Source organism: Terrapene carolina, unplaced genomic scaffold (assembly GCF_002925995.2).
Source record: "Terrapene carolina triunguis isolate 2854851 unplaced genomic scaffold, T_m_triunguis-2.0 Scaffold130, whole genome shotgun sequence".
In the NCBI taxonomy this organism is placed as follows: Eukaryota; Metazoa; Chordata; order Testudines; family Emydidae; genus Terrapene; species Terrapene triunguis.
In genome coordinates this window covers 19,011,177-19,037,198 of record NW_020664481.1, presented here as the reverse complement: position 1 = coordinate 19,037,198, position 26,022 = coordinate 19,011,177, and the positions used below count along the sequence as shown (strand labels likewise).

Genomic DNA, 26,022 nt, shown 5'->3' with positions numbered 1-26,022 from the left:
TTTTGTGACTGGCCAGGCTACGGAGTGAAACTTCTGTTTGTTGCTCCTTGATGAACCCTCTGCCCCTCCCCCACCACCCTGTTAACTCTACTTCCCTGCAAACCAACCACCCCACCCTCCCCTACTACCCTCCCCCCTTCGAGCACCACTTGCAGAGGCAATAAAGTCATTGTTGCTTCACATTCATGCATTCTTTATTAATTCAGCACACAACTAGGGGGATAATTGGAAAGGTAGCCCGGGATGGGTGGGGGAGGAGGGAAGGAAAAGGACACACTCCAATTTAAAACTTTAAAACTTATTGCTATGGAAATCATCTAGGGTGGAGTGAGTGGGTGGCCGAAGGCCCCCCCACCGTGTTCTTGGGCGTCTGGGTGAGGAGGCAATGGGACTTGGGGAGGATGGCTGCTGGTTACAGAGGGGCTGTAGCGGCGGTCTCTGCTCCTGCTGCCTTTCCTGCAGCTCAACCATACGCAGGAGCATATCACTTTGATGCTCCAGCAGCCGGAGCATCGACTCTTGCTTTCTGATTACAAGTTGACGCCACCTCTCCTCTTCAGCCCGCGTTTCAGCACGCAACTTCTCATCTTCAGCACGCCACCTCTCCTCTCGCTCATATTGGGCTTTTTTAAAATCAGTCATTGACTGCCTCCACGCATTCAGCTGTGCTCTGTCAGCGTGGGAGGCAGTCTGAAGTTCAGTAAACATTTCGTCACGCGTCCTTCGCTTCCTTCTTCGAATATTCACTAGCCTCTGCGAAGGAGTAAGATTTGCAGCTGGTGGAGAAGGGAGAGGTTGTTAAAAAAGATACATTTTAGAGAACAATGGGTAGACTCTTTCACGTTAGATTTTGCTGTTCACAACATCACACAGCCCATGTGCTTTCGTTACAAGGTCGCATTTTTCCTCTTATATTGAGAGTCTCCTGGTTTGGTGTGAGAGATCACTCACGCAGTGCCAGGACACAGATTTCAGCTTGCAGGCAGCCATGGTAAGACATATAGTCTTTGGGCTTTTTTAACCTTCTTAACATGTGGGGATGGTTTCAAACAGTTCTGCCCTCATTTCCCATACCAAGCACCCGTGCCATTTAAAATGGGTTTGCAATGTAAAAGGAGGGGCTGCGATTTCAGGTTTAACATGCAGCACAAACCCAACTAACTCCCCTCCCCCTCACACCCAATTCTCTGGGATGGTCACTTCACCCCTCCCCCCCACCGCGTGGTTAACAGCGGGGTATATTTCTGTTCAGCAGAGCAGGAAGGGGCACCTCTGAATGTCCCCTTAATAAAATTGCCCCATTTCAACCAGGTGACCGTGAATGATATCACTCTCCTGAGGATAACAAAGAGCGATAAGGAATGGATGTTGTCTGCATGCCAGCAAACACCGGGACCATACGCTGCCATGCTTTGTTATGCAATGATTCCAGACTACGTGCTACTGGCCTGGCGTGGTAAAGTGTCCTACCATGGCGGACGGGATAAGGCAGCCCTCCCCAGAAACCTTTTGCAAAGGCTTTGGGATTACATGAAGGAGAGCTTTCTGGAGATGTCCCTGGAGGATTTCCGCTCCATCCCCATACACGTTAACAGACTTTTCCAGTAGCTGTACTGGCCGCGATTGCCAGGGCAGATTAATCATTAATCATTAAACACGCTTGTTTTTAAACCATGTGTAATATTTACAAAGGTACACTCACCAGAGGTCCCCTGTGTGCCCTCAGGGTCTTGGGTCAGTTCGGGGGTTACTGTTTCCAGGTCCAGGGTGACAAACATATCCTGGCTGTTGGGGTAACTGGTTTCTCCGCTTCCTTGCTGCTGTGAGCTATCTATGTTCTCTCCATCCTCATCTTCCTCGTCCGCCGAACCCGCTTCCCCGTTTGCAGAGAGGGACTCATAGAACACGCTTGGGCTAGTGGTGGCTGCACCCCCTAGAATGGCATGCAGCTCCGCGTAGTAGCGGCATGTTTGCGGCTCTGCCCCGGACCTTCCGTTTGCGTCTCTGACTTTGTGGTAGGCTTGCCTTAGCTCCTTAATTTTCACGCGGCACTGCCGCGCGTCCCTGTTATGGCCTCTGTCCTTCATGGCCTTGGAGATCTTTTCTAATGTTTTGCCGTTTCTTTTACTGTTTCGGAGTTCGGCGAGCACTGCTTCATCTCCCCAGATGGCGATCAGATCCTGTACCTCCCGTTCGGTCCAGGCTGGAGCTCTTCTGCGATCCTGGGACTGGGACTGGGACTCCATCATGGTTACCTGTGCTGATGAGCTCTGCATGGTCACCTGTGCTCTCCACGCTGAGCAAACAGGAAATGAAATTCAAACGTTCGCGGGGCTTTTCCTGTCTACCTGGCCAGTGCATCTGAGATGAGAGTGCTGTCCAGAGCGGTCACAATGAAGCACTGTGGGATAGCTCCCGGAGGCCAGTAATGTCGAATTCCGTCCACACTAACCCAATTCCGACCCCCTAAGGTCGATTTTATCGCTAATCCCCTTGTCGAGGTGGTGTTAGGAAACCGGTTTAAAGGGCCCTTTAAGTCGACAGAAAGGGCTTCGTAGTGTAAACGTGTCCAGGCTTAAGTCGATTTAACGCGGCTAAAGTCGACCTAAACTCGTAGTGTAGACCAGGCCTAAAACTACGAGAGGGTTTTTTTCTTATGCCCAGTGTGGAAAGGGAAGAGGGTGGTGTCTCCTGAAGAATGGACCCTGGTTCATGAAGTGAGATACACTATGTGACACTCAAATTTCAGCCCTGGCCTTTGAGCCCATCCATGACCTGTGGATCATCCTGCCTCTGTACTAATTGACCACAGCTACTTATGGAAGGTGTGATATATTATCCGAGCTAAGCAGAGGGCACACACAATCCATTTGTGAATCAGAGTGATTGAGATTGAGGTCTCCAGAGACAATGATTAATCCGCTCTGCAACTTGATCCTTCCCATCTTGTGCGTATATAAATAGAAAGGGTCAGCTCCATTTAGGAGCAGACCCAGAAATCTCTAGAAACACAGCAAAAACACAGAAACCAGCCGGACTCCCATATGTGCCTCCTAACAGGAGTTACTAAGAGCCAGGTATGGTATCTTTTGTGTAAGAGTGGAGACAGGCATTTTATAGGATTTCTTGTCATTAAAAAAACAGCAAAGCTTTCCACTGATGATGACATAAAGGGGCATTTTTGGCTTTTTGTTGTTTTTCTTTCCAATCTACACATCTCTCCATCCACCCTGTTACTTCATCTATCAGCCCTCTGCCCTGGCCCTGCTAACGTGGGAGTTAATACCAATGGGAAGTTCTTGGCGATTGAGTGACTCTGCAAATTAACATTCTGGCCTTTCACCTCTGCAGATCTGTGTGTTCCAGCTTTGACTTAAGTCACAAGGGAAAGCGAGGCTGTGGCCCATCCTAGTCCTAAATACAGGGTTTTCCACATCACAAAATACACTGCATGTTGGCTGAGATTTTGGGGCCCAGGGCTGCAGTAGCTGGGGTAGCTGTGGGTCAGGGTGGATCTGTGTGGGGCTCAGGACTGGAGTAGCAGGGGTTACTGTATGTCAGGGCTAAGATGCATTGGCGAAGCTCTGCTGGTGGAGACTTCAATAGCTGCCTGCACCAGATCTCATTCTGGCCAGTGCCCTTATTCAGGTTCACAAATTTATACAAGCCATTAAGAAGAACTAAAGAAAATCTGATTCTGTTTACCCACTCCCACTTGCCTCTGTACATTCCTTTCCCTGCTTTGCATCATTGGGCTTGTCCTGATGGGCCTTGGCAGGAGAGGGCCGTTGCTTTCTCTCCAGCTCAGTGATGAGTGGGTGTTTTTAGCCAGGCTGGACAGAACACAGCTGTGTCTCTCCTTTCATTGCTCCTCTCCTGCGGCCACCCTTGGTCCTGTGAACAGTTGTATTTCTCAAGGGAGTAGTGGAGAGAGGCATGCCTGTTCTGTGCTGTGGAATGAGATGCTCCACATTCACACTAGTGGGTGTGAATTATCCCAGCTCTGTGGATCTGAGGAAAGAGGCCAGGCTGACTGCATCAGGGCTGTGCCTTTATTCAGATGTGATTTCCAGCTCAGGTCTCTGTTCCTTTCCCTTCTGCCTCCACTCACCTCTGAGGAATCTACTGTTCCAACTCTAGACAATTTTTCATACCAAGAAGATTATGCCATTAAGCAGCATTTTTCAAAACCGCTTTGAAGATTTTTAGGTTTTTTTTAGCTGTTGCCAGCTCTAAATCCCTGGTTACCAGCACCAAGATTCTGACTCTAACTAGTGACCTCAAGAGATCACTTCCAGCCCTACGTTTCTATGATTCTGACTCTAATGAGAGTACTCAAGGCTTTTGCCCCATCAGGGACAAGATTCACATTTTCAGGGGTCTCCAAACTGCTGCACTTTTGTTCTATTGCCTCTGATTTTGGGGGAAAGCAAATGGGAGATTTCAGAGGCCGGGACCTGTTACTGTGAGCATAAAAAAAAAAAAAAGTGTATTTGATTATTTTTTTTTAAAGGGGAAGGCAGGGCCGGCTCCAGCATTTCGGCCGCTCCAAGAAAAAAAAAACAAAAAAAAAAAAGCCGCGATCGGCGGCGGCAGTTCAGCAGCAGGTCCTTCACTCCTAGAGGGAGTGAGGGACCTGCCGCCCCCGAATTGCCGCAGGTGCCGCCCCTCTCCCTTGGCCGCCCCAAGCACCTGCTTGTTAAGCTGGTGCCTGGAGCCGGCCCTGGGTGAAGGAAGAGGAGAGGAAGTTTTCCCATTAAAATGTCTAACCTGGTCTGGTACAAATCCTTGGCTCAGCCTCAGCCCAGGCAGAGGGAGGAAAGCTGTTGCTGGTGGGAGTGCAGACAGATAGCTATTTCTGAATGTGGATTTCACTAAAGCTGGCCAGAATAGAGGGAAAATATCTAGGAAAAAATTTACACACTTTGTCCACACCCCCACTTCCAACCCACCCATATTTGTAGTTAATTTTTTTAACTTTTAAAAAATCTGCAACCAGCTTTGATCTTCACAAAGTGGAAGATGGCTGATTTGCACATGGTTCTAATCCCACATGTATTAATGTTTCAGAATAAATAGTTACATATTTCCATTTTACAGCTCCTTTTATCCAGGGAATTTAAAAGGCTTTACACATACTAATTAGCTAAGGACTTGGCTCTGTACAAACTTGCTGCAATTTAGTGCAAGGTGTGTTTTTAAACCAATTTAGTTAAACCAGGACAAAACCCTGTCTGCACACTCTGCATATGTCTACACTAGGAAAATAAAAGGTCGGTGCATTTTTAACCCAGAGTAGCTTCTCTGTGTTAAAATCCTAATGTTGAGAAGGCAGTTGTAGTTCTGGCACGTTAGCTTGTCAGTTTAAACCCTAAAGAGGAGTCCCACTAACATATGTTAAAACTACACTTATCTTGCCTACACTAAGATTTTTCCATGTTGGTTATCATGGATTAAAATTACAAACTTTCCCCCCCTAGTTAAGACATTGCCTCATTTTTTAGGGCATGTCTTCACTATAGTTTTATACCTTGTTAATTGATTGCCAGGCTCCAGGTGTTCATGGCTTACCATAGGCTGACCCTGTTAGCCTGGAACACACATTTGGCAAATACCCAGACTGGCCTTTACATAGGTGTTAGCTAGGTCCACGTTGGCTTTGTCTTCACAGACACAAAGGTGGTTATTTACAGCGAGGTAAGTAACAAGGTCACTAGGTGACTCAGTGCTGTATCCCTTTCACCCCTACTCATGGTTGACCGCACCTCCTTTTCTGTGTGCCCTGGGCTCACTGCTGGGCATCCTTCTCCTATAACATTGCTTTTATGCCACTGTAATTCCACTGACTGCAATGAAATCTGCTTCTGTTTTACACTAGTGTGAGAGGAGAATTGTGTCTTTTAGCAGGCTCGTGAGCTATGAGTAAAGGGTGACACTAACATTGATTCCATCTTGTCAACACTCCTTTCCCTGGCTTTCTCCCTGCTCCCCTTGCACTGATCGGGGATCTGGCTAGGAAGAGGATACGGGCATCCCTATCTCTTTGACTGATCACCATATGCTGTCCTTTGCTATGTGACTGGCAGGCTGGTGCAGGAATAAGTTGTCTTCCTGCTGCTCACTGACTTCATTATTCAGTGCTACACAGCGGTGGCCACCTCAGGCTTTCTAACTACGCTCAGCAGTTGCCCAGGAGGCTCTGGAGTTTGTTTTATGGCTTTTGCTGGGTAAGAGGGTGAAAGCTCCGAGAGAGGCTATAAATCATGGCTTGGGAAGTGACATGGAAAAACACAAAGCTGGGTCCAGGCACTTTACAGGGAATCAGTTTGTCCAAAAACATGCTGTGAGCTCAGTCAAGGACTTTCAGTGCCTTATCTTCTCTGCCTGCTCGGTTTGGGGTTTGTGCTCAGGCCCCATTTACAAGAGGCATTTAGCCACGTGAGCTTAACTGTTTGAAACAAATTCATCTTTAACAAGAGTGGGCTGGGAAGCGTGGTCAGCACCAAAACCAGCTTAAACTGAGTGTAGAATCACTGGCCGGCCAGTCTATATGTAAATCGAGCGGGCTGAACCATTCTAAACCAGCTCTAAAATGATCCAGTGAACACACTTAAAGACCCAGAGTGGGATTTTCAAAAGTGCCTATAGGAGTTAGGCACACATCTCCTTGACAGTCAGTAGGAGATGGGCACATAATAGGGCTTTTAAAAATCCTGCCCCTCCAGTGTGGACGGGTGCTTACAGAATGTGGCTGGGAGGTGGCATTGCCTAATGGTCAGAGCACAGTTGTAGACATCAGGGGATCTTGGCAGAGGCAGGAGGTGTTCATGTTCTGCCTCTGCCACGGACTCGCTGTGTGACCCTGGGGGAGTCGCTTAAACTCTCTGGGCCTCAGAGACTTGCTAGAATTCTGTTTCAAGCTCGTTAATATTGGATGGAGTCTGCTATCCTTAAGGCATTGAAAGAGGCTGAAGGTCACTAATGTCCTACAGAAAGGTCTCTAATGTCATTCCATATTATGTGTCAGCTCCGCTTTCAGGCTGCAACCCCAGCACAAGCAGAGACAAAGTGGTTGAGTTCAAGGGCCATCCATATACAGAATGTGAACTTATTTATAGATGAGTAATAAAACTTGATAAAGGATCATTGTCACCATTTTACAGAGGGTCAGAGAGGGGCCCAAGCCCCCGCAGCTGGTGAGTGGCCGAGCAGGGAATGGAAACCAGGTCTCTTGACTCCCAATCCATGCCCTACCCACCAGACCATACTGTTCCTTTTCTAAAGCAATTTCTCCAAACCATGGTAGGAAACAGCATGAAGAGAATTTTGCCATGGTTGGTTGTTCCCGTTCGGCAGGTGGCCACTTCACACCCCAACTCTTCGCTCTAACTGAGCCCTTTGTTTAGCGGCCTCAACAGAGAAACCAAATGCCAAGTGACGTTTGGATTCCTCTTCCCCCCTCCCCCCCTTGTGGTTCTAGCTCAGGGTTGAGGCGTTCAGGCACTATGCTGAGGAGTACAATGTGAGAACGTCAATAGCTGGAGAGAGGCACACGGGGAGGGATTTGTGCTGCTGCTGCACCTGGGCACCTTTTCTGTTCCCTGTTGGAGTGTGTAAGTTAACACCCTGCTGACAGGCTCAAAGAGGATTTCAATGAAACCGGCAGCTTGGGAGTAAAGATTATTTGGCAGAACTGGCCAGGGAGACTGTAAAATATTCACTCCCATTATTGCCAAAGAAGGAATCAGAAACCATCTCCTGGGCAGGACTATCCTGGGGTTGACTAATAGATTGTGGAATTTAATTTCTTGGAACCAGGCTGATCCTTCCCTTTGGATGAGAGCTGGAGAGGGGAGGGAGAGAATTGACACACATGCTGTCACCACCCTCACCTGACGCTAGTTAGCTAAGCAGTGGTTGCACCCTCTGCAGAGGATCATGCAGTAACTGATGCTTTGGCAGGGAGGATGCTTTCTGTGTCCTTCTCTGCGTAGGGTTTGCTTCTCTAAGGGTGACCATACTCTGCTACCTGCCAGTAAATCACTGACACTGTATCTTGTCCCAATTTAATGGAAAGCGGCCCATTTAGAACAGATGCCCATAAAACTGTCCCCTGCACAGCTGGCCATTTGCCCGTGAGAAACTGAGCCCTTAGGAGGGGCGAGTGGTCATGCTTTGCAATAGTATTTAACATCTGCACTCCCCTAGCACCTTTCATCTGCTGATCGAGGGCAGCATGGTGCGGGGGACTGTGTTCTGCACTGTGGTTTGGAAAGGGATGGCCCATTCCGAACTCTCAGTGACGAATGGAGGCAGAGCTGAATGCTGCTTTTGTTTTTGGTGGATTGCCAGTTACTGAGGCAACCGTATCAACAGAGTGAGGGAAATCCAGGGAGAGAGGGATTCTGGTGTGAGCAGAATTAGCATTCTGGGGTATTGGCCGGGCAGGAAACGGGCTCCCCCTTGGGAAACCTCCAAAGCAGCCGCAGCAGTGAAACTGCTTCTTTCCGATCGCTCTGTATTGAGGCTCCACAATGATATTCCTGCCCCCAACACAAAAAGCAAAGGTTTTCCCTGTAGCCCATGCTACCCTTCTCTAGTGCCCTCCCGAGGGTGGAGCTTGACATTCGGAAATTAAGCTTCACTCACATCCCAGGACAGAAGGCAGGATTATTGTCTCTGTTTTACAGCGATGGGAACTGTGGCACAGGAGCAGAAGAGACTGCCCCAAAGTCTAGAGAAAAGACCGTTGAGCGGGGGGACATAACCTCCTCAAATATGAACTTTCTAACTATAAGGATAGGTAAGCTCTGGAACAGGATACCTAGGGAGGCTGTGGAATCCCCATCCCTATAGGTTTTGAAGAACAGGTTAGACAAACACCTGTCAGGGAGGGGCTAGGTATATACCCTGCCTCAGTGTGGGGGGATGAACTAGTGACCTCAAGAGATCACTTCCAGCCCTACCTTTCTCTGATTCAATGACAGTAGCTTATCTAAGGGGCAGTTTGACTCTACACTGAGGTAATGAGTGAGGGACGGCTGCAGTCCACACTGTGTTCCCGCCACTGCAGACCCGCCTGCTGATGAATTGCCAAGTCACTTCCGCTCTGAATGGCTGGCTCATGGCAGCCTTTTGAACTCTGCACATCTGAGGGCATCTTTTCAAATGGCTGGAGGAAAACTGACTGGGAGGCCGCTACAGGAGGGACATTTTAACTCCCCAGCGGAATCATTTTGGGTTGATTGTATCCAGAGCTTTGTAAATGAAGGGACCACAAGTAAGGACCTCCCTGGTTGTCTAGTAAGAGCACCTAGCAACCTGATCCAAAGCCCACTGAAACTAATGGGAGTCTGATTTCAATAGGCTTTGGGTCAGGCGTCTAATCACATAGCACTGCCAAGCAGAGAGCTGCTTTGGGGAAACTGGCCTCCCAGGCCAGCAGAAGCTGGGCGTGCTAGGGAGGCAGCCTGCTCACTCCTGACTGGGAAGGGAGCAGGGCCGGCTCCAGGCATCAGCTTGGCAAGCAGGTGCTTGGGGCGGCCACTCCGGAGAGGGGCGGCAGGTCCAGCTATTCGGCGGCAATTCGGCAGATGGTCCCTCACTCCTGCTCGGAGCGAAGGACCTTCCGCCGAATTGCCGCTGCAGATCGCGATCGCCCAAAACCCTGGAGACGGCCCTGGAAGGGAGCCCTTGGTGTAATTCTTGATGAGCCCCATTCTGTCCCCTTCCACATGGGGATGCTGAGGGAGTCACCCTCAGCTCTCCTCAACCAGAGGGAAGCTTAGTGTAATGCAAATCCTTCAAAGGGGTAGGGAGAAGGTACCCTGCAAACATCCCAGCCTTGGGTCAGTGCTGGAGGGCTTCTGAGGTGTGGCTGCCTCTCTTTTCTACCTATCCCTAAAGCTCGGAGCTTTATCCATCGTAACAATAGGTTATGGGCTTTGTTCTGGGAACAGTGAAGGGCAGCGTATTCAATGGCTGCAGGAATTGCTGTCCAAGACAGACGCTTTTAGAGTTGTCTCCTAGAGTCTCCCCAGCATTTCGAGGACAGTTTTGGTCTATTTAGATGCTTCTTTGGGCCCAACCGTTTTAGTATCTGAGCACCTCACAATCTTTTAATGTATTTAGCCTCTCAACACCCCTGTGAAGTAGGAGGGTGTCGTTATCTCCACTATTCAGATGAGGAACTCAGGCTGAGTGACTTGCCCAAGGACTCACAGGAAGAGCCAAAAACTGACCCCAGTGCCTCGGCCACAAGATCATCCTTCTTCCCAACCTTCAGTTAACTTCCCACCTCTGCTAGGCAGCCCAGTGTGTGGCTGGTCCCTGGGGAGAGCGCGTTCGCTGTATACAACATTAGTCATTTTCACCGTATGCAATACAATAATGTGAATCACTTGTGCAGCTCTGACCTTTCCCTCCCAGCAGAGGGCAGCAGCTGGTGCACAGGCACAAGGGCAACCGTTATGTCTTGCGGTGGTTTGATTTGCTGTGCACGTTCTTTGTATCGAGGCATCGGTTTGGAAAATAAGTGTCATGCTTAACGAGCTCCTTGTTCTTGCCTTTAGGAACGTACCAGGGCCAGTTCACCAATGGCATGCGCCACGGATACGGCGTCCGTCAGAGCGTCCCATACGGCATGGCGTCTGTGGTCCGCTCCCCTCTCCGGACCTCTCTGTCTTCCCTCCGTAGCGAGCACAGCAACGGCACCTTGCCACAGCAAGATTCGCCGGCGGGAAGCCCAGAAAGCATCCTCATGTCACCCACTATCACTCGGGGAGGCTTTGCCCTCAGTCTGTATGCGGATGCTGGAGCCAGCAAGCCGAAGAAAGGGGGCCTCTTCAGACGGGGCTCTCTGCTGGGGAGGCTAAAGAAATCGGAGTCCAAAACCTCCCTGGCCAGCCAGAAGAGCCGAGTCAGCTTCCTCAAGAGCGAGAGCGGCATCAGCTCCGCTGCCAGCGATGCCACCTCCACCATCAGCTTGGGCGAAGGGGCGGAAGGGGAGGAGTTCCCGCCCTTCGAGTCTGACATCGATGCCACCACCACGGAGTCCTACATGGGCGAGTGGAAGAACGACAAGCGCTCGGGCTTCGGGGTGAGCGAGAGGTCGAGCGGCCTGAAGTACGAGGGCGAGTGGCTGGACAACGTGCGGCACGGCTACGGCTGCACCACCCTGCCAGATGGCAAGAAGGAGGAAGGCAAATACCGGCAGAATGTTCTGATCAAAGGTATGAAGAAGCGGGTGATACCACTGAAGAGCTCCAAGATCAGGCAGAAGGTGGACAGGAGCATGGAAGGGGCTCAGAGGGCCGCAGCTATCGCCAGGCAGAAGGCTGAGATTGCAGTATCCAGGTAGGAGCTCCGGCTCTGACAAAGGCACTAAAGATGCACCAGATTTCATTACTGCTTGTGATGTTTGTTTGTTATTGCAGTTTTATAGAAGAGTAGCTAGGAATCCTCCTTTTCACAGAGCAGAGCGATATGTTGGAGCATGCAGCCAAGCTAGCTTCGGTGTCTGTTTGGCTCCCATAACAGTGGCATCTAGCACCTCACTATCTGGATATCTTCACTACACCCCTGCGCGTTAGGGGAGCACTGTTATCCCCATTTCACAGATGGAGACACTAAGAGACTTGCCCAAGGTCACACAGGAAAGTCTGTGGTAGAGCAGGGACTTGAACCCATATCTCCAGGGTCCCAGACTAATGCTCTAACCACTGAACCATGCTTCCTCTCTGCTGCATAGAGCTGCTTGCACTGATCACTTAAAACCCTTGCAGCTGATAGGACAGACTTGGCGGGGGGGGGGTGAGGAAGAAAGATTGGCTGTGGTCTGAGCATCTCGCAGCTCAATTACTTAAGTCCCGTGAACCTTTCAGATTTCTCTGTCCCCCGCCCCCCAAATCTAGCAGACGCCGGACCTAGGGGGTGGGGGAAGGCTACTGAGCCACTAACACTAACCTCAACAGGACAGAAAAGGATGGGGTGGCTGGGCCAGCTCTTTAGCTGTAAATTCGCATGGCTCTGTTGACATCCAATGGGACAATGCCAGCTGAGAATCTGGTCCACTGCGTGAAACTTCAATGCCATAATAGATGCCAATACTCTTAAGCATTTATAGAAATGTTTGGAGATGACAACATAGGGCTGCGCCTTTAGTCCCCAGTGAAACACATTGGAGCAGGTGGATTTTTTTTTATTACTAGGGCAGAATGAAAAATAGTCTGTTTTGGCTACAATAAATCAGGACAGCCTTCTGCATAGGGACAGTTTGGCATCTGGGTGACCCCTTCTTTATTAAGAGAAAAACCCAACAACAAAACCACCACTCCAGAAACATTCCATCTTACGGTAGAGTCACTGCAGGATTCGGGGTCAATAATGTACAATGCTGCTGCAGCGGCTGTTGGTCTTCTAATGGGGGCTTTCCATCTGTTGGGCACATAGTCACAACTTCGTCACATTGGGCTACAAACAGAACATCTCAGTGTTTCCTGAGAAGTGTGTGCTGTACCCTGGTTTCCACTCCTTCCCCTATCACAGTGCCACAAGGGTTCAGGGCATGTAGTGATTTGGGGGAGCAAGATTATTGTTATAACCTAATTTTAACAAGCCAAACAATATCAAGGGCTAAAGCCAGGTTCTGCTTGGATTTCACCACTCAGGAGGCAGGTCCCTGAGCTGGGAACCATACTGAATAGTGGGAGATGGCAGACTGGTGCAATGAGTTCCACTGCTAGTCCATGTATCACTCCAGAGAGCGGGGACCTGATCCAGCGATCTCTTTACATTCACCCAGGTTTTTGAATGATTTACCAGGATTCATGTGCCATGCAGCAGAAGTCAGCTAAACTCTACTACTGACAGCTTGGAAACTGCTCTCTCAGCTCAGACTGGTTTAAGATACTCTGGAAAGTAATAATATGAAATACTTTGACTAGGTTCCCTCTGCTTTGCCTGTGCACTTAGAATACTTTGTCATACGTCTGCAGGTTGTAAATAAATACTTCTGACTCTTTGCTTAAAGCAACACTGGCTAGTAGGGTGACCAGATGTCCTGATTTTATAGGGACAGTCCCGATTTTTGGAGCTTTTTCTTACATAGGCATCTATTACCCCCCACCCCCTGTCCCGATTTTTCAGACTTGCTGTCTGGTCACCCTACTGGCTAGTAGCTCAGGCCATAGATTTAGGTTGGTATTAAAAAAAAAAAAAAGATGGGGCTTGCAAAACCTCAGAGAATAGCAATATTGGCAAACATTTAAAATAACTGGAGGTTTTTTAATTGATCTTTCTTCCTGTACTGTTAGAGACCCAAACATAACAGCATGCGACCAAAGGCAGAGAAGAGATGCAAAGTGAAATGGGCTATAAACAGAAGATGGAATTGACCCATCTAGTTTCACCTGACAAGCAGAGTGAAGTGTAAGGGAACCTGCAGCAGTGGTGAAAAAGTGCATTTAGATTTTTGAAAGTTTGTTCAGCTTTAATGATCAAAAGAGTTATTGGTAATCTAGAATAGGAGGATTTTATTAAAATATACACGGCCAGGTGCTTAGGTCTTTACTGAGGGATAGGTTCTGCCACCCTTATGCTAAGTAGTAGCTTACTTTGGCGGGGTCCCATTGATTTCAGTGTGAGTAATGGTGATGGAATCTAGCCATGAATAAGGACCAAAGGATTTGGCCTTATGTATTTAAAAAACCCAAGCGTTCCTTTGTATGTTACCAGTTTGATTTCAGTGGCATGAGTAATGTACTGCTCAGTGCGAGTGTGGGTGGCAGGATCTGGCACTAGATTTGTACTCACTCCTTACCCAGGCAAACGGCTATTGAAATCAATGGAAGTTTGGCCTGGATGTGGCTCATGGTTCTTTCTTGACTTGTCCCTTTTAACTTTGTTCAGCTTCTCAGGAGATTATTTTTTGATTACTTTGCCTCATTGCCAGGCAGGTGCGAGGAATACCTGGTGAAATACAGCATGGTGCCTCCGTTTAAAAACCATCAACATCCCTTGGAAGCTAGGCAGATCCTTTGCCCAATAATATTTCAGCTCAAAGTTTTGAACCAAGGCTCCTGAGGGAATGTTGAGTTTGGCTGCTTTTAGCGTGCTCGGTTAGTGCAGAGACTGTCAGAAAAATATCGGCAAGTTTCGAAAGAGTATCTTGCAGAGACGGCGATGATCAGAATAACAGATCCATGCTGCTGCCTGAGCTCACGAGCAGCACTGGGCCATGTTCATCTTGGCACAAGGTGCTCCCTGTTACATCATCTGGACAGGCCTGGTGCTCTCTTCATTCCTGTGTGGCTTTGTAGTGTACTGGAAAAGGCACATTCAAGGAGCAGCGAGGCCATAAATAATGCTGTTAGAGCGGCAAAGCTGCTCCCCAAGCACTGGTCAGTTTATATAAGGCCCTTTTTAGTAGACACGATTTACACTTCAAATCCAAAGGAGACTCTGTGGTGGTTTCCATCAGGGGTTGGAATGCATCCATTGCTCTCACAGGGGCCGGCATCCTCGCTAGCACAGCTTGGAAACCATTTCCTATTAAGGGAACTTTTGAGTCAGAGGAAATAAGGCATTACAGCCCTTTTCCTTAATGAGTCCTCCCCTCTCGTACATTGTGAGCCAGTGGATAGATTGCCTCTGAGCATGCTTCGCTGCTTCTCCAGCTGGGCGCCTATCTAAAACCAAATGTATGTCCTTTCCTAAACTGAAAGCGAGGATCAGAACCTGCCAAGGTTCGTGTGCTGCCCTAGTCTGTACCTGGCAGTGTCAGCCTCACCCCTGCAGTGCCTGGGTTTGCCCTTGTGACAGTTAGCTCAGGGAGCCAGGCTTCCGACTCCTGCCTGCATTGAGTTCTGTTTGCAAATTTGTGTTCCAGCGGCTGCAAGGGGAGGACTGGCCTTGCAGGCGATCCAGCCTGGATGTGGGGGTGCAGACGAGGAGGGGGTGATGACTCAGGAAAGGGGAGAGCAGAGCTTTGTCTTCTGCTCACTTCACAATCAAGTCACAGTTTCAGTGAATTTTTACCTTTGGGGCCATAATTGCTGTCTTTGCTTCATTAGGGGCTAGCATCCCTACTCACAGCGTCTTTTTTTGTTAATGTGTCCCTTCCCCCTCCTTTAATCTCAGCTTTGAGGGCTAGAGAAAATCTGCTCGGAGTGTTGACTGGAGAAACTCTTGAGCTCTACCCTTGCCACTGACTTTCTCTGTGACCTTGGGCAAGACACTTGCTCTCTGCCTCAGTTTCCCCACCTGTAAAATGAGTCTAATACCTTTCTGAGGGTGTGAGAACTAGTTGACTAATATTTATAAAGTGCTAGGTAATCATTCATTTTCTTCTAACCATAGAGTGTTTCTCCTCCCATCAGTCTTGCCACTGGGCTGCTGTACACTTTCGCAGGTGGAGCTATCTATCTAGCTAAGGTATTTATGGGTATGTCTGCACTGCAGTTAGACACCCGTGGCTGGCCCATGCCAGCTGACTCAAGCTTGCGGGGCTTGGGCTAAGGGGCTGTTTAACTGATGTAGACGTTCAGAAATGCGGGCTCAGACTGCAACCTGAGCCCTGGGACCCTCCCACCTCGCAGGGTTCTAGAGCCTGAGTCCGAATGTCTACACAACAATTACACAGCCCCTTAGTCCAAGCCCCAGTCACCTAGCAAGGGCCAGCTGTGAGTTTTTAAGTGCAGTGAAGACATAGCCTATGTGGCCCCCATCACCAGAGCATCTGAGCACCTCATAATTCCTAATGTGTTTATCTTAACAGCACTCCTGTGAGGCAGGGCAGTGCTATGATCCCCATTTTACAGGTGGGGAACTGAGGCCCAGAGAGACTAAGTGACTTGCCCAAAGACACCCAGGAAGTCTGTGGGAGCAGGGACTTGAATGCAGGTCTGCCAAGTTCTAGGCTAGCTCCCTAGCAACTGGACCATCCTACCTCACTTGGAAACCTGTCAGGGCCAGGGCTAGTGCTGGCTTCTTGCTACAGCCCTGTCCCAACTCCCTTTCCCTTTGTGTGTCCCCCTAGTGACTCCACACCAATGCAGGGACCTTACGCGGTGTTTGGGTGACTTAGACAATCCCCTCCTGGAGCTCATCCCGAAACCATTTGAGAGACAGGAATTGTTTTCCGTATTAAGAGAATTTCCAATCCCTCATCTCCAATCAGAGCTACCCAGAGACTCTTGGTCCCTGGGGAAACCTCCCTATCCAGCCAGTAGTGACCCATAACACTCTGGCCAAAATCCTCTATCCTAATGCCTAGTGTGACCACCTGCTGAAGCAGGAGACCTTGGCATGTCCTGGGACAAGAACGTTCTCATGACTCTATCAGGATAGTTGCACTGCCAACAAAACTGCGTGTGATGAAAGGGGAGTTGGCCCCTTGCCTGTATAGGGAGGGAACCACCAGCAGCCCCCTCATCTGGGAGTGTAGCAGGGCATTTGCCAATGAGGCAAACTGGGGGAAGCCTGGGTAAATGTGCTGATGTTATGAAGGTGGAACATACAGCTCTGCAAATTAAGGGTTGAAATTTGTGGACTATGAAGGAAGTGACATTGGAATTTAGCAGAAATGGGAAGGTGGCTTCAGAGTGGTAAAATAGTTTCTTTAATGCACAAATGCTAGGGTAGTGAAACTGGGGGATCAAAATACAGAATGAGCCACTTGAATCATGATATAAAAGTGCATTGAAGTCAATGGAACTGCTTGGCCTTACCTCAGGGCAGAATTTACAGCACAAAACCCTGGTTCCAACTGATGAACAGTATCTTGGCTTCTGGTCCTTATGGAAATGTCTTTAGCTGCATGGGAAGGCTACATGACTCCTCTATTTAGAGGATAGTGCTCATCTTTATATGGGAATGCCAGGGTATCATTAGGGTCTGGTTACTCAGGCCAAGCAGTCAGATTCTGCAGGAATGTGAATAAATCTGAGCATCTGCATATTTGTACATGATCATGATTTTTCACTGGCTTTTTACACCTCAGGGAGCCATTTAAGGAGCAAGTTCTGGCCTCCTCTTGGCATTTCCACCATTCAGAAAGGGAAATATCATGAGAAGACCAGCACTCACTTTTTTTTTTTTTTGGCCCCATGAAAGGTTCCTTGAGGCATGGTAAAACCAGTGAAACACAAACCCAAAATGCTAGAACCTGCCCAAACCCCAGCTCTTTGCAGCTTTGGCGGCTCAGGCAAGCTGCAGAGGTGTGAAGAAAGATAAACCCACACCTATGCTGCACAGTCTATGCCCAAATGTGCTTCCACATTCTGACCAAAACCCAAACCTTTATTTGGAGCATGACAATCTACATGTAACAAGCATTGACAGATCAGGGGACAAACATGTCGTAGACCACTTTACCCCTGGGTCACACCTCTTCCATGTCTCTTGCTGTGAAATGTCTCTGTAGCAGCATCTGTGCACTGTTTCAAAGGGAACAGAAACTGGGTTGCAGTTTCTGCCCCCCGCTGGCTGTGGATTTTCTCGGATGTGCTTCTGAGCATCTCCTGCCAGAATATGGCACAGTTGAGTGTGTTTTCCTTCCAGAACTGTATTGTTTTGGCCCTGACAGGTCCCATTATAGTTCTTTCTAAATTAGAAATCCAGCAGTATTCCCAGAAATTTTGATTTTCCTTTTCATGATTTTAGTAAAAAATTGTAGAGGTTATGTTAGTGTAACCCTGAATGTACTGGCTAAGTGTGGACAGGCTGTTTGCAGGCTTCCCTCTCGCAGCTTTGTCAGGGCACTGCCCTCCCACCTGGCTGCCACCCTGCCTTTCCAGTCCTGGATCTGCCACACAGCTTTGCCAGTGTATCTCGTTCAAGACCTACAGCAGCCAGTCTAATGAGCAGAGATTCTCAGTTAAGCCCAGTTAATGTGTTTGTGATGTTGCCAAGTGTCAAGTGCAAACTAGATTGACCGTCACGCTGGCTTGCAACCCAGATGTTTGGTGCGGTGTGGCACAGCATGAATTCACTAACTGCTGTGCACAAACTGGCCCTCTTCATTCATCAGTTACCCTAGTTTGGGGGGCTCGTTAAGTGAAAATGTATAATGCAGTGCGGGTAATGTGGCTAAGGAAAGATGACAAATGGGGTCTTGAGATACCACATGGGAAGTTATTTGTCAATTACCAGTGTAGAACTGTTGGCTACAGGACAAGCATCATGTTAGGGGGAGTGAAAAGAAAATACCTTGTAGAGGCAAATGACCAGGTTATATAAACTACATGGCAAGAAGCTGTATTGGGATGTTTCATTCAAGTGGGAATCACAGTGCCAGGGAATGTTGCCCATTCAAAGAGCGGCCTTTGATTTTCCCTTCTTTGTTCTGTGCGTATGTTCCCCCGTGAACTGGCAGAGCGAGATCCTCTGCATGGGGCATAGTACTAAGGCGAGAGTAATAACTATGGTACACATGCATCTAAGGCCAGTATTTCAGTTTGGGGTGACCCTAGTGAAAGGCGCTCTCCAGGCTGCTAGGTTGCGATTGGAAATCTGCCCTCCCCTTAGGCCAGCCCGAGATTTGTTGAGTCTGTGCAGTAGAGGCCCCAAATACATGAGGCCTCGAGCAGCTGCTGACAGGGCTTGTGTGTCAGGCTGGCATTCTGCTTCCCTGAGAAGCTCCTGTGGTTTCTGGTCAGCAGAAAGAACTCAGAGCTACTGAGAGTTGTACAATTAGGAAGGCTGGTGTCTGTGTGGTTACCTGACGGCATCTGTGCTAGAATGCAGGCTATGTGCTAACTTGTCAAGCAGAGGGTAAGCGATCCCTTCGAAAACAGGCAGCTGAGGGACAGCTTTCATCTCCTTAAAAATAAAAACCCAAGATGAGGCACAGAGCCTGGCTGCTTTTTGAGGACCGGAGCCTGGATCTGGGTAAGACTTGAGTGCTTCAGCTTGGTTGGTTTGCTGGGGGTCTGAGACCCCCTCAAGTCATTAGCTACAAAGCAGTCCTTACAATTGCTAAGGAGAGTGAATTTCCTTCTTTGCCTAAGAAGGCTTTTAAAAGGGCCAAGATCTACAATGAAAATTCAGCAACCCCTTCTCGCTCTGGGTCACGCTCAGCTCTCCGTGACCCCATCAAGTCTCTGCAATTTGGCATTTGTGCCAAATGAAATCCTAGCACTTCTTAGCCAACTGGAATGAAAGCAGCGTTTTTTAAAGGGACACTTCCATGTGTTCTGTAATGTGTACATTGTAGCTTTGGCCCTGTCTTTTGAACACCTTGAAAGTTGTATATCGTGTTAACAAATATCCTCCAGAATATAGCTGTCATGTGACATATAGTATTTATTATCACCAGGAAACCCAGATATGCGACAGCAGGAAGAAATCACTGCCACACTTTACTGATTTATCTATAGGCGCCTCACATGGAGGTATCTAAGCACCAGGATTTTTTACTGGAGACAAACACAAATCAAAATTAGCACAGCTTTATGTTTGGGCTATACAACATCTAAAATCAGTAGGGTATCTACTATTTGACCATACATCTTTTCACGGCTTTATAACATAGATTCAAAGTGCTTCCACATTGTCCTTTTAATACATAATGGAAAAACTCTCAAGAATACTCTGAAATAATTTAAGGAGAGGCCAGGCAGTGTATAAATAGCATAACAGAAATGGGATGAAGTTGCGGGTACCGGAAAACACTCTGGGATTTTCTTTCCCAAACCTGGCCTCAATTAAAATTGTGTGTGAGATTCTCTTCTTGCCAGTTAAATGGTTTACTCCAAGGTTTTGAATTTTAAATAGCCTTGCTGTCTGTGTTCTGTGGGGCACTTCTGAGCTCTCCCTTCAACTAACAGAGGCACTTGTCTGCTGAGACGTGAACTGAAACTCTCATATCAGTTTTCTGAACTATTCTGCCTGTTCACATTCTTAAGCAATGTTACTTATATCTCCATGTGCTCAGCCTTTCAAACTTACGTTACCTAGGCAGGAATGAGCGTCTCCTTAGGGGACCGTGGTGTATGGTGTAAATGACGTACTGAAAGCACTGGAGTCAGCAGAGAGTCCCTGACTAAATAAGGGAATGCACAGCAATGGTTTATCAGAGCTACAGGAGAATGCAACAGCTGACAGCCAAGGCCTGTGACTCTTAGCCAATAAAACTTGAGCCAACTCAGGTGGACCTTAGCTTCATGGTTCCAGTAATAAAGTACTTGGATGTGGCTTGAGAAAGTTTTGACAGTTCAAGAGCCACCATCCATTCTGTTCTGGGGTATTTGAAAGGGTTACACCAGCCACTAGAGAAATCAAACAGCAAAAGGAATGGCTCACAGCCTTTCACAAAGCAACTCCATACATAATGTTCAAAGAGCTGGACCTCACCTGTGATGTTTGGAGCCAAACTGACGCCTAGTCCTGGAGTATGGACTTCCAGTTCAGTCTATGATATAGGCAGGTGATAACTGCAAAGTTTGTATCTGTATGTAAACTTCCCCAAAGTCGGGGAGCGTGTGGATCTGGGAGGTTCAGTATTGCCAGCCCCAAGCATTCAAAACTTACTAGTTGGGCCTCAATATTGTGAATTTGGCTTTAAAATAAAGAGATTTTTAATAACAGTACATTTGGGGTTCATTTTCTTTCCCTTCTGGTTTGTGGGTGTTCAGCGTGCAATCCGGTCATGGTGTAAGCTCTTCTCCACAACCATGAAGGGTAGAAACATACTTTTTTATGATTATATTGATGACAGCTAAGTATTCACATAGTTATGTATTCACAGAGCTGCATGAGCTGAGGCTTTGAGAAAAAAACCCAAACCTTGTGAGCCTAATAATAAAATTGCAAGAGTTGGCAATGCTGGCGTGTAGTTCAGGCCCATCAGTACTAGGGAGGTTTCCCCAAGTTTAGATAAGGCTCTGGGCCCTTCTGCATTGTTCTGATTTTTGTGGCCTTTAATGCTCACTCCCGGCTTGGGTACCACATAGTGGATGTGTAATGAATAGAATTGCGGTCTATCCATGTAACAAGCAGACAATATGGAGGAACTAACGTGAGCCTGGTTACTAAGGACAGAATCCCGTGCTGAGTTCTACATGGGACATTTGATATAAGGCAGAATAGTTGGGAACAGTATTTACATAGTAACGTGATCAGACCCCTTAACAAGAAAAAAAGGAGTCGACCGAAATAAAGTTCTGTTGCCAGTTACGGTTCCGCAGTCAGTGCTCACCGGTCCCTGCTGCTCCCATGAGAGGAGACACCGGTCACATCACAGCACACGCTCTCATTCCAGCCCGTTTCCATAGTATGAGCAAAGAAACATTGAGAAGGCAGGAGGGAGAGATCATTCCCGGTCCTTTAGTTTGCTCCATTGAAGAACCCTTCTCCTTGCCAAGTTGGGTTATGCACACTCCCCTCTAGAGCCCATTAAAGCTTCCCTGAGTATTCATCACTTGAAGCTTTACATTTTCTAAAAGATACCATCTAGCTCAACCAGAAGTCACTGGGCTCGATGCAGGAATCACTTGGTGGAATTCTCTGGCCTGTGTTACGTAGGGAGGTCGGACTCGCTAATCATAATGGTCACTTCTGGCTTTGAAGTCTATGAAGTAGTAAGAGGGGGAGTCACTCCAGGTCTGCAAAAGGCACCCCAAGCTCATGCTGTGCGGGGGAGTAAGTGACTGAACTGTGGAGCCAAACTCAAATCCCACACGCAGCAGCACGTTCAGCCTCCACTAATCAACCAGGTTGTCCACGCGTCCTTTGATTTGGAATCAAATGAATGAACATCTCACCTGCTCAGCAGACACAAACACATGGGAGTTACTGTACATATAGGCAGGGAGATGTGAACGTACCCATGACCTGCACGCCTGTACCCTGTGTGCTACTCCCCAGGACTCTGGGATCATGAATGCAGTGGTTAAGGGAAGCTGCTTAGGCTCTCTTTTCCGAGTGAGTGTATGTCTACGCGTCGAGCTAGGGGTGTCATTTTCGGCTTGAGGAAACATACCTGTGCTAGTTGTGCTTGAGCAGCAGCGCAAGGGGTGGCAGAGGCTAGCTGCCCCAAGGACGATCCTGTCTGAGGCTCTAGGTATGTACTCAGGGCAGCTAACTGGTCTCACTCCACGGCTACACTTTATTTGTAGGTAGGTCTCCTCACATTGGAAATTACACCTCCAGCTTGAAGTGTCAATGTACCATGAGACAGCTCCCATACCATTAACATTCCATGTATTTGAAAAGGGTGTGACACTAAATAAAGCCTGCTAATTCATCATAAAGTCAGATATCCCCAAACCACCTGCCTTTATTTTAGCACCAGCTGAAGTCCGGGGCCTTACTACATTGGTTTGTGGCTTTTTATAGGCATGCTACAGCTGCACTAGCCCCAGAAATGTTTGTTTCTCTCACATGAAGCAGAACGAGGAATGCTCTTCCTTTTGCATCTGTAGAGCCCTGCACTGTGCATGACGCTGTTTGTCTCCATGAGCTGGGCTGCTGAGCACACATGATCCTATATGTGCTGTTTGCCGGTGCAAACTCAAGCGCTATGCATACAAAGGAGGGCGCACAAGCAGAAAAGGGAGGCTTGCTGAACATGTGGGCTTCAACAGTCAAGCTGCCAATTTTGGTTGGACGTATTCCTGGAGGTTTCATCACATGACATACTCTTTAATTAAAGATTAATCTTTAATTCCTGCAGACTCCAGGATTGTCCTGGAGGGTTGGCAACCCTATTCAACAGCCATAGCATTCAGCTTATTGACCCATCACCAGCCTCCTATGACATATGGCCTGAGGGAGCCTTTGGCTGGGGAATCACTGACAAGAGAGACCTCAGGGGCTTTCACAGAATCTACTGCCTACACTGTAGTGGGTTATTGTAGTTCACAGTGTCTATTTGGGAGAAAGAGAGCACTTCCACGCTCCTGTTTGCTTTCCTTGCCTCAGAGTCTCACGTACCATAACTTCCTTTCCAGGCTGACTCATGTATGGACATAAAATGGGTCTGTCTGCAAAACATGAGGAAAGTCCATTAGCCTGCTAGCATGGACGGAGCCTGGTGCCAAGCACGGGAACGCCTAGAGGATCCGCTCATTGGTTTGGTCACTAGAGCTGGGAAACAAGAATGACTGCGGTGGTCATGGGTGGAGTAGCCAGGTCACCTTGCATGTTTTGACATAGATTAATGTGATCTGATGAGCTCTGATGTGTATTGAAAAAACATTTTCCACCACTTCCTTGACAGCTATCTATAGTAATTGGTCCCTTCTTTAGAAAGCTCAGCAGAGAGGCCAAGCACTGAATAGGCCAGGGAGACTCCGCTCCTTTCTCACCCTTAGAGGTTGTTCCTCCAGGCCAGGGATGAAGAGCGCTTGGTGGGGAGCAGTGCAGGGGAAGCCTGTCCTGTCACTGCCTGTGCCAGACCTGGCCTTGAGACACATTGGGCTGTAGTTCTTAGCTCTCGGGGAGTGGGGAGGATGGTACAGACACACACATGGACCGTGTGGTCTGAAATTTTCTGCTGCCGCTGGGACATTAGCCATGTTGGCTGGGGTGGGTGCAGTCCTTCCCTCTCGTGTGTGATGGCTGCAGAAAGCTCCTGCCTCTGTTTTTCCAGGCTGTTGTGTTGTTGAATGGATGTGAATGTCACACTCCCTGCTGAGGTCAACCTTGCTGGCATCGGGACAGTGCAGGCTGCATTGCTAGGCAGGACGTGCTGCTGGGCTGCTTTTCTCTGGTGCTTCCTCTCACGTCTACCTTTTCTATCTCCCCTCCCGGAAGTGACATTTCTCCTAGAGTTTGGGCCACTGTTTGCCTCAAATCTACTTGGGAAAAGAACATGCAAGGCCATCGTGAGTTAAAGTTTGGCTGCATCGTTTGGGATTACTAGAGAAGGAGGAATATTTCAACAGGATCTGTTGAGCTCCCTACCCAATTCTACTCCCCCAAAGTGGCAGATCAGCAATCTAGTGGCCCTTATCACACAGTTCCTGTCCTGGAGCTACTCAGCTGGTCACTTGAGCTTCATGAGCCTGAATTATAGGGGCTGATTTGGGCTTTTATTTTATTTTTTTAACCAAAGAGTGTGGCCCTCCACCTAGCCAAGAACCCCAGGGAAACAATTCTTGTGTTTGCAGAGATGGCGCAGGGCAGTTGTCGCTACAAAAATCCTGAAAGTTAAATCAGAAGAAGGTTGTGTTTCTTAAAGAAAAAATTACAAGAAATACTTTGGTATTCTTCAGTATGGCTCCCAGACACCAATACTGAGCCCTTATAAAATGCTCCGTGTGTGTCACAGCACTATAGAAACTTCAACTGCTCTCTCCTCATCCCCTCACTGTGAAGGAAGTGTCAGTATCCCTGGGGAGACTGAGCCCACAGGTGTCAGAGGGATTCAGTATCAAAGATGAGATTAGAAGATGGCAGTGTTTGTCTCTCTCTCAAGTGAGTGCAGTTTCCTAGTCATTACCGAAGGGTTCTTCAGTACAGCTCTGAAGAAGGGCAGAATGTTTTAGTCAGGTTACAGTAGTGTCTGCTTCTTTCTTTTGAATCGGGTTTTGTAAGGAGGGACTGAGATCATCATGGATTTCTATTCTCCTTTTTGAATCTCACTTGCATTGATAAGGATGAAGAGTTTAAAGGTATTGAGGCACCAATACATGTAGATAGGTGCCCAGTGGGATTTTCTAAAGCACCTAGGTGCCTAATTCCCATTGAAATTTATGGGAGTTGGGCAACTAGGCACTGTTGTAAATCCCACCAGATGCCTGTCTGTATCTTTAGGCATCTCAATGCCTTTCACATTGGCCATAAGGGACTGCAGTGTTTCTGGAAGGTGCCAGTTGCTCTCAGATAGTTGAGCTAGCTATGATCTCGCCTGTATGCCTTTGATTCAGGGCTGGAAGGAAGGATGCCTTTGATTCAGGGCTGGAAGGAAGAATGGCTGCATGACACTAACTCCCTTCCGTGTGTGTGGTAAATGATGCCGCAGGGAACCTGGTGAATGGAGAGCAGACCCTTTAAGGAAATCACATTCACCTGGTTTGTGGACTCTGCAGGCTCATATAAGCTTCAGCTGGTGCTCTAGTACTGTTTGTGCAGAAAGTAGGTTTGCTGGGGGGAGAGGGGGGAGTTACTGCTGTGTTTGCTACTATTCTACACCACTAGCTTAAGCTGACCTTATGCAGGTTCTCTAACGTGGGCAGGGGGTGAACATTACACATCTGACGGTAGCTGAAGGGGATTTTGTTCCTTGCAGTTTGGATGGGTGCTATTTTGCCATTGGTGCAGCTAAAACTCTTTCTCTTTGTGTTAACAGTTTCTGAGTGCTCATCCCAGGGCTCCCAGACTTTGCCTCTCTGGTGCCTAATGAGCACAGTCCTGACTCCCAGTGTGTGGGGTTCATTGCTCTTGGTGGCAGTAGTAAATATTCATAGGAGAACTTTAATGTTCTGGGTGGACTGGGAGGGAAGCTGAGGTCTCCAGGCTCCTCTGATTTCAGACATTTGACATGGGTGGGTGTGTTCTGAAAGGGAGACCCTGTGTCATATCTTCCCATCCCTTCCCTTCTCTGTTCTATCTGGGCTCTTCAACTGGGCCCATCAATGCCACACAGATGAGATTCCCCCTGCTCCTCTCAATAGTAACAGTTGGGTAGCACAGTTAGTGGCTAGAACAAATCCTTCTCTAAAAGGGACTAGATTCCCCAAGGCATTTAGCCTACCTCCCTTAATCACCATTGTAGCCCAGGGCCTGTAGAACCATTTCCACTGAATCCCTTGTAGTCTACTGCAGGCTCATCATTTCAGTGAGGCTTCTCCTCCAACTGGGTTCTCATAGAGGTCATCCTGGAATGACACTATTTCTCTTTTAATACTAAGGAAATGGAATAACAAAAAGTCCTTGCTGCTCTCACCTGTTCTCCTTTTCCTTTGGTAGCCTAGCAGAGAAGTAAGATTCCCTTTGGTTATTTTCACAGATAGTTATTCTGGGAATAAAAGGGTAGAATTTGGGTTAACCTAACCATTCTTTCCAATGCACCTACGTTGT

The 26,022-nt window shown here is 48.1% G+C and overlaps 1 protein-coding gene across 2 annotated transcripts in view; it reads left to right on the top strand.

Moving 5' to 3' along the window:
• Nucleotides 1-26,022, top strand: part of JPH2 (junctophilin 2) — a 68,248-nt gene that overhangs the window by 9,368 nt on the left and 32,858 nt on the right. For both annotated transcript variants that reach the window (XM_024206975.1, XM_024206976.1), the window contains exon 2: nt 10,572-11,355. In XM_024206975.1, coding sequence (XP_024062743.1) covers nt 10,572-11,355 — 784 coding nt within the window. The remainder of the gene's footprint in view (nt 1-10,571; nt 11,356-26,022) is intronic.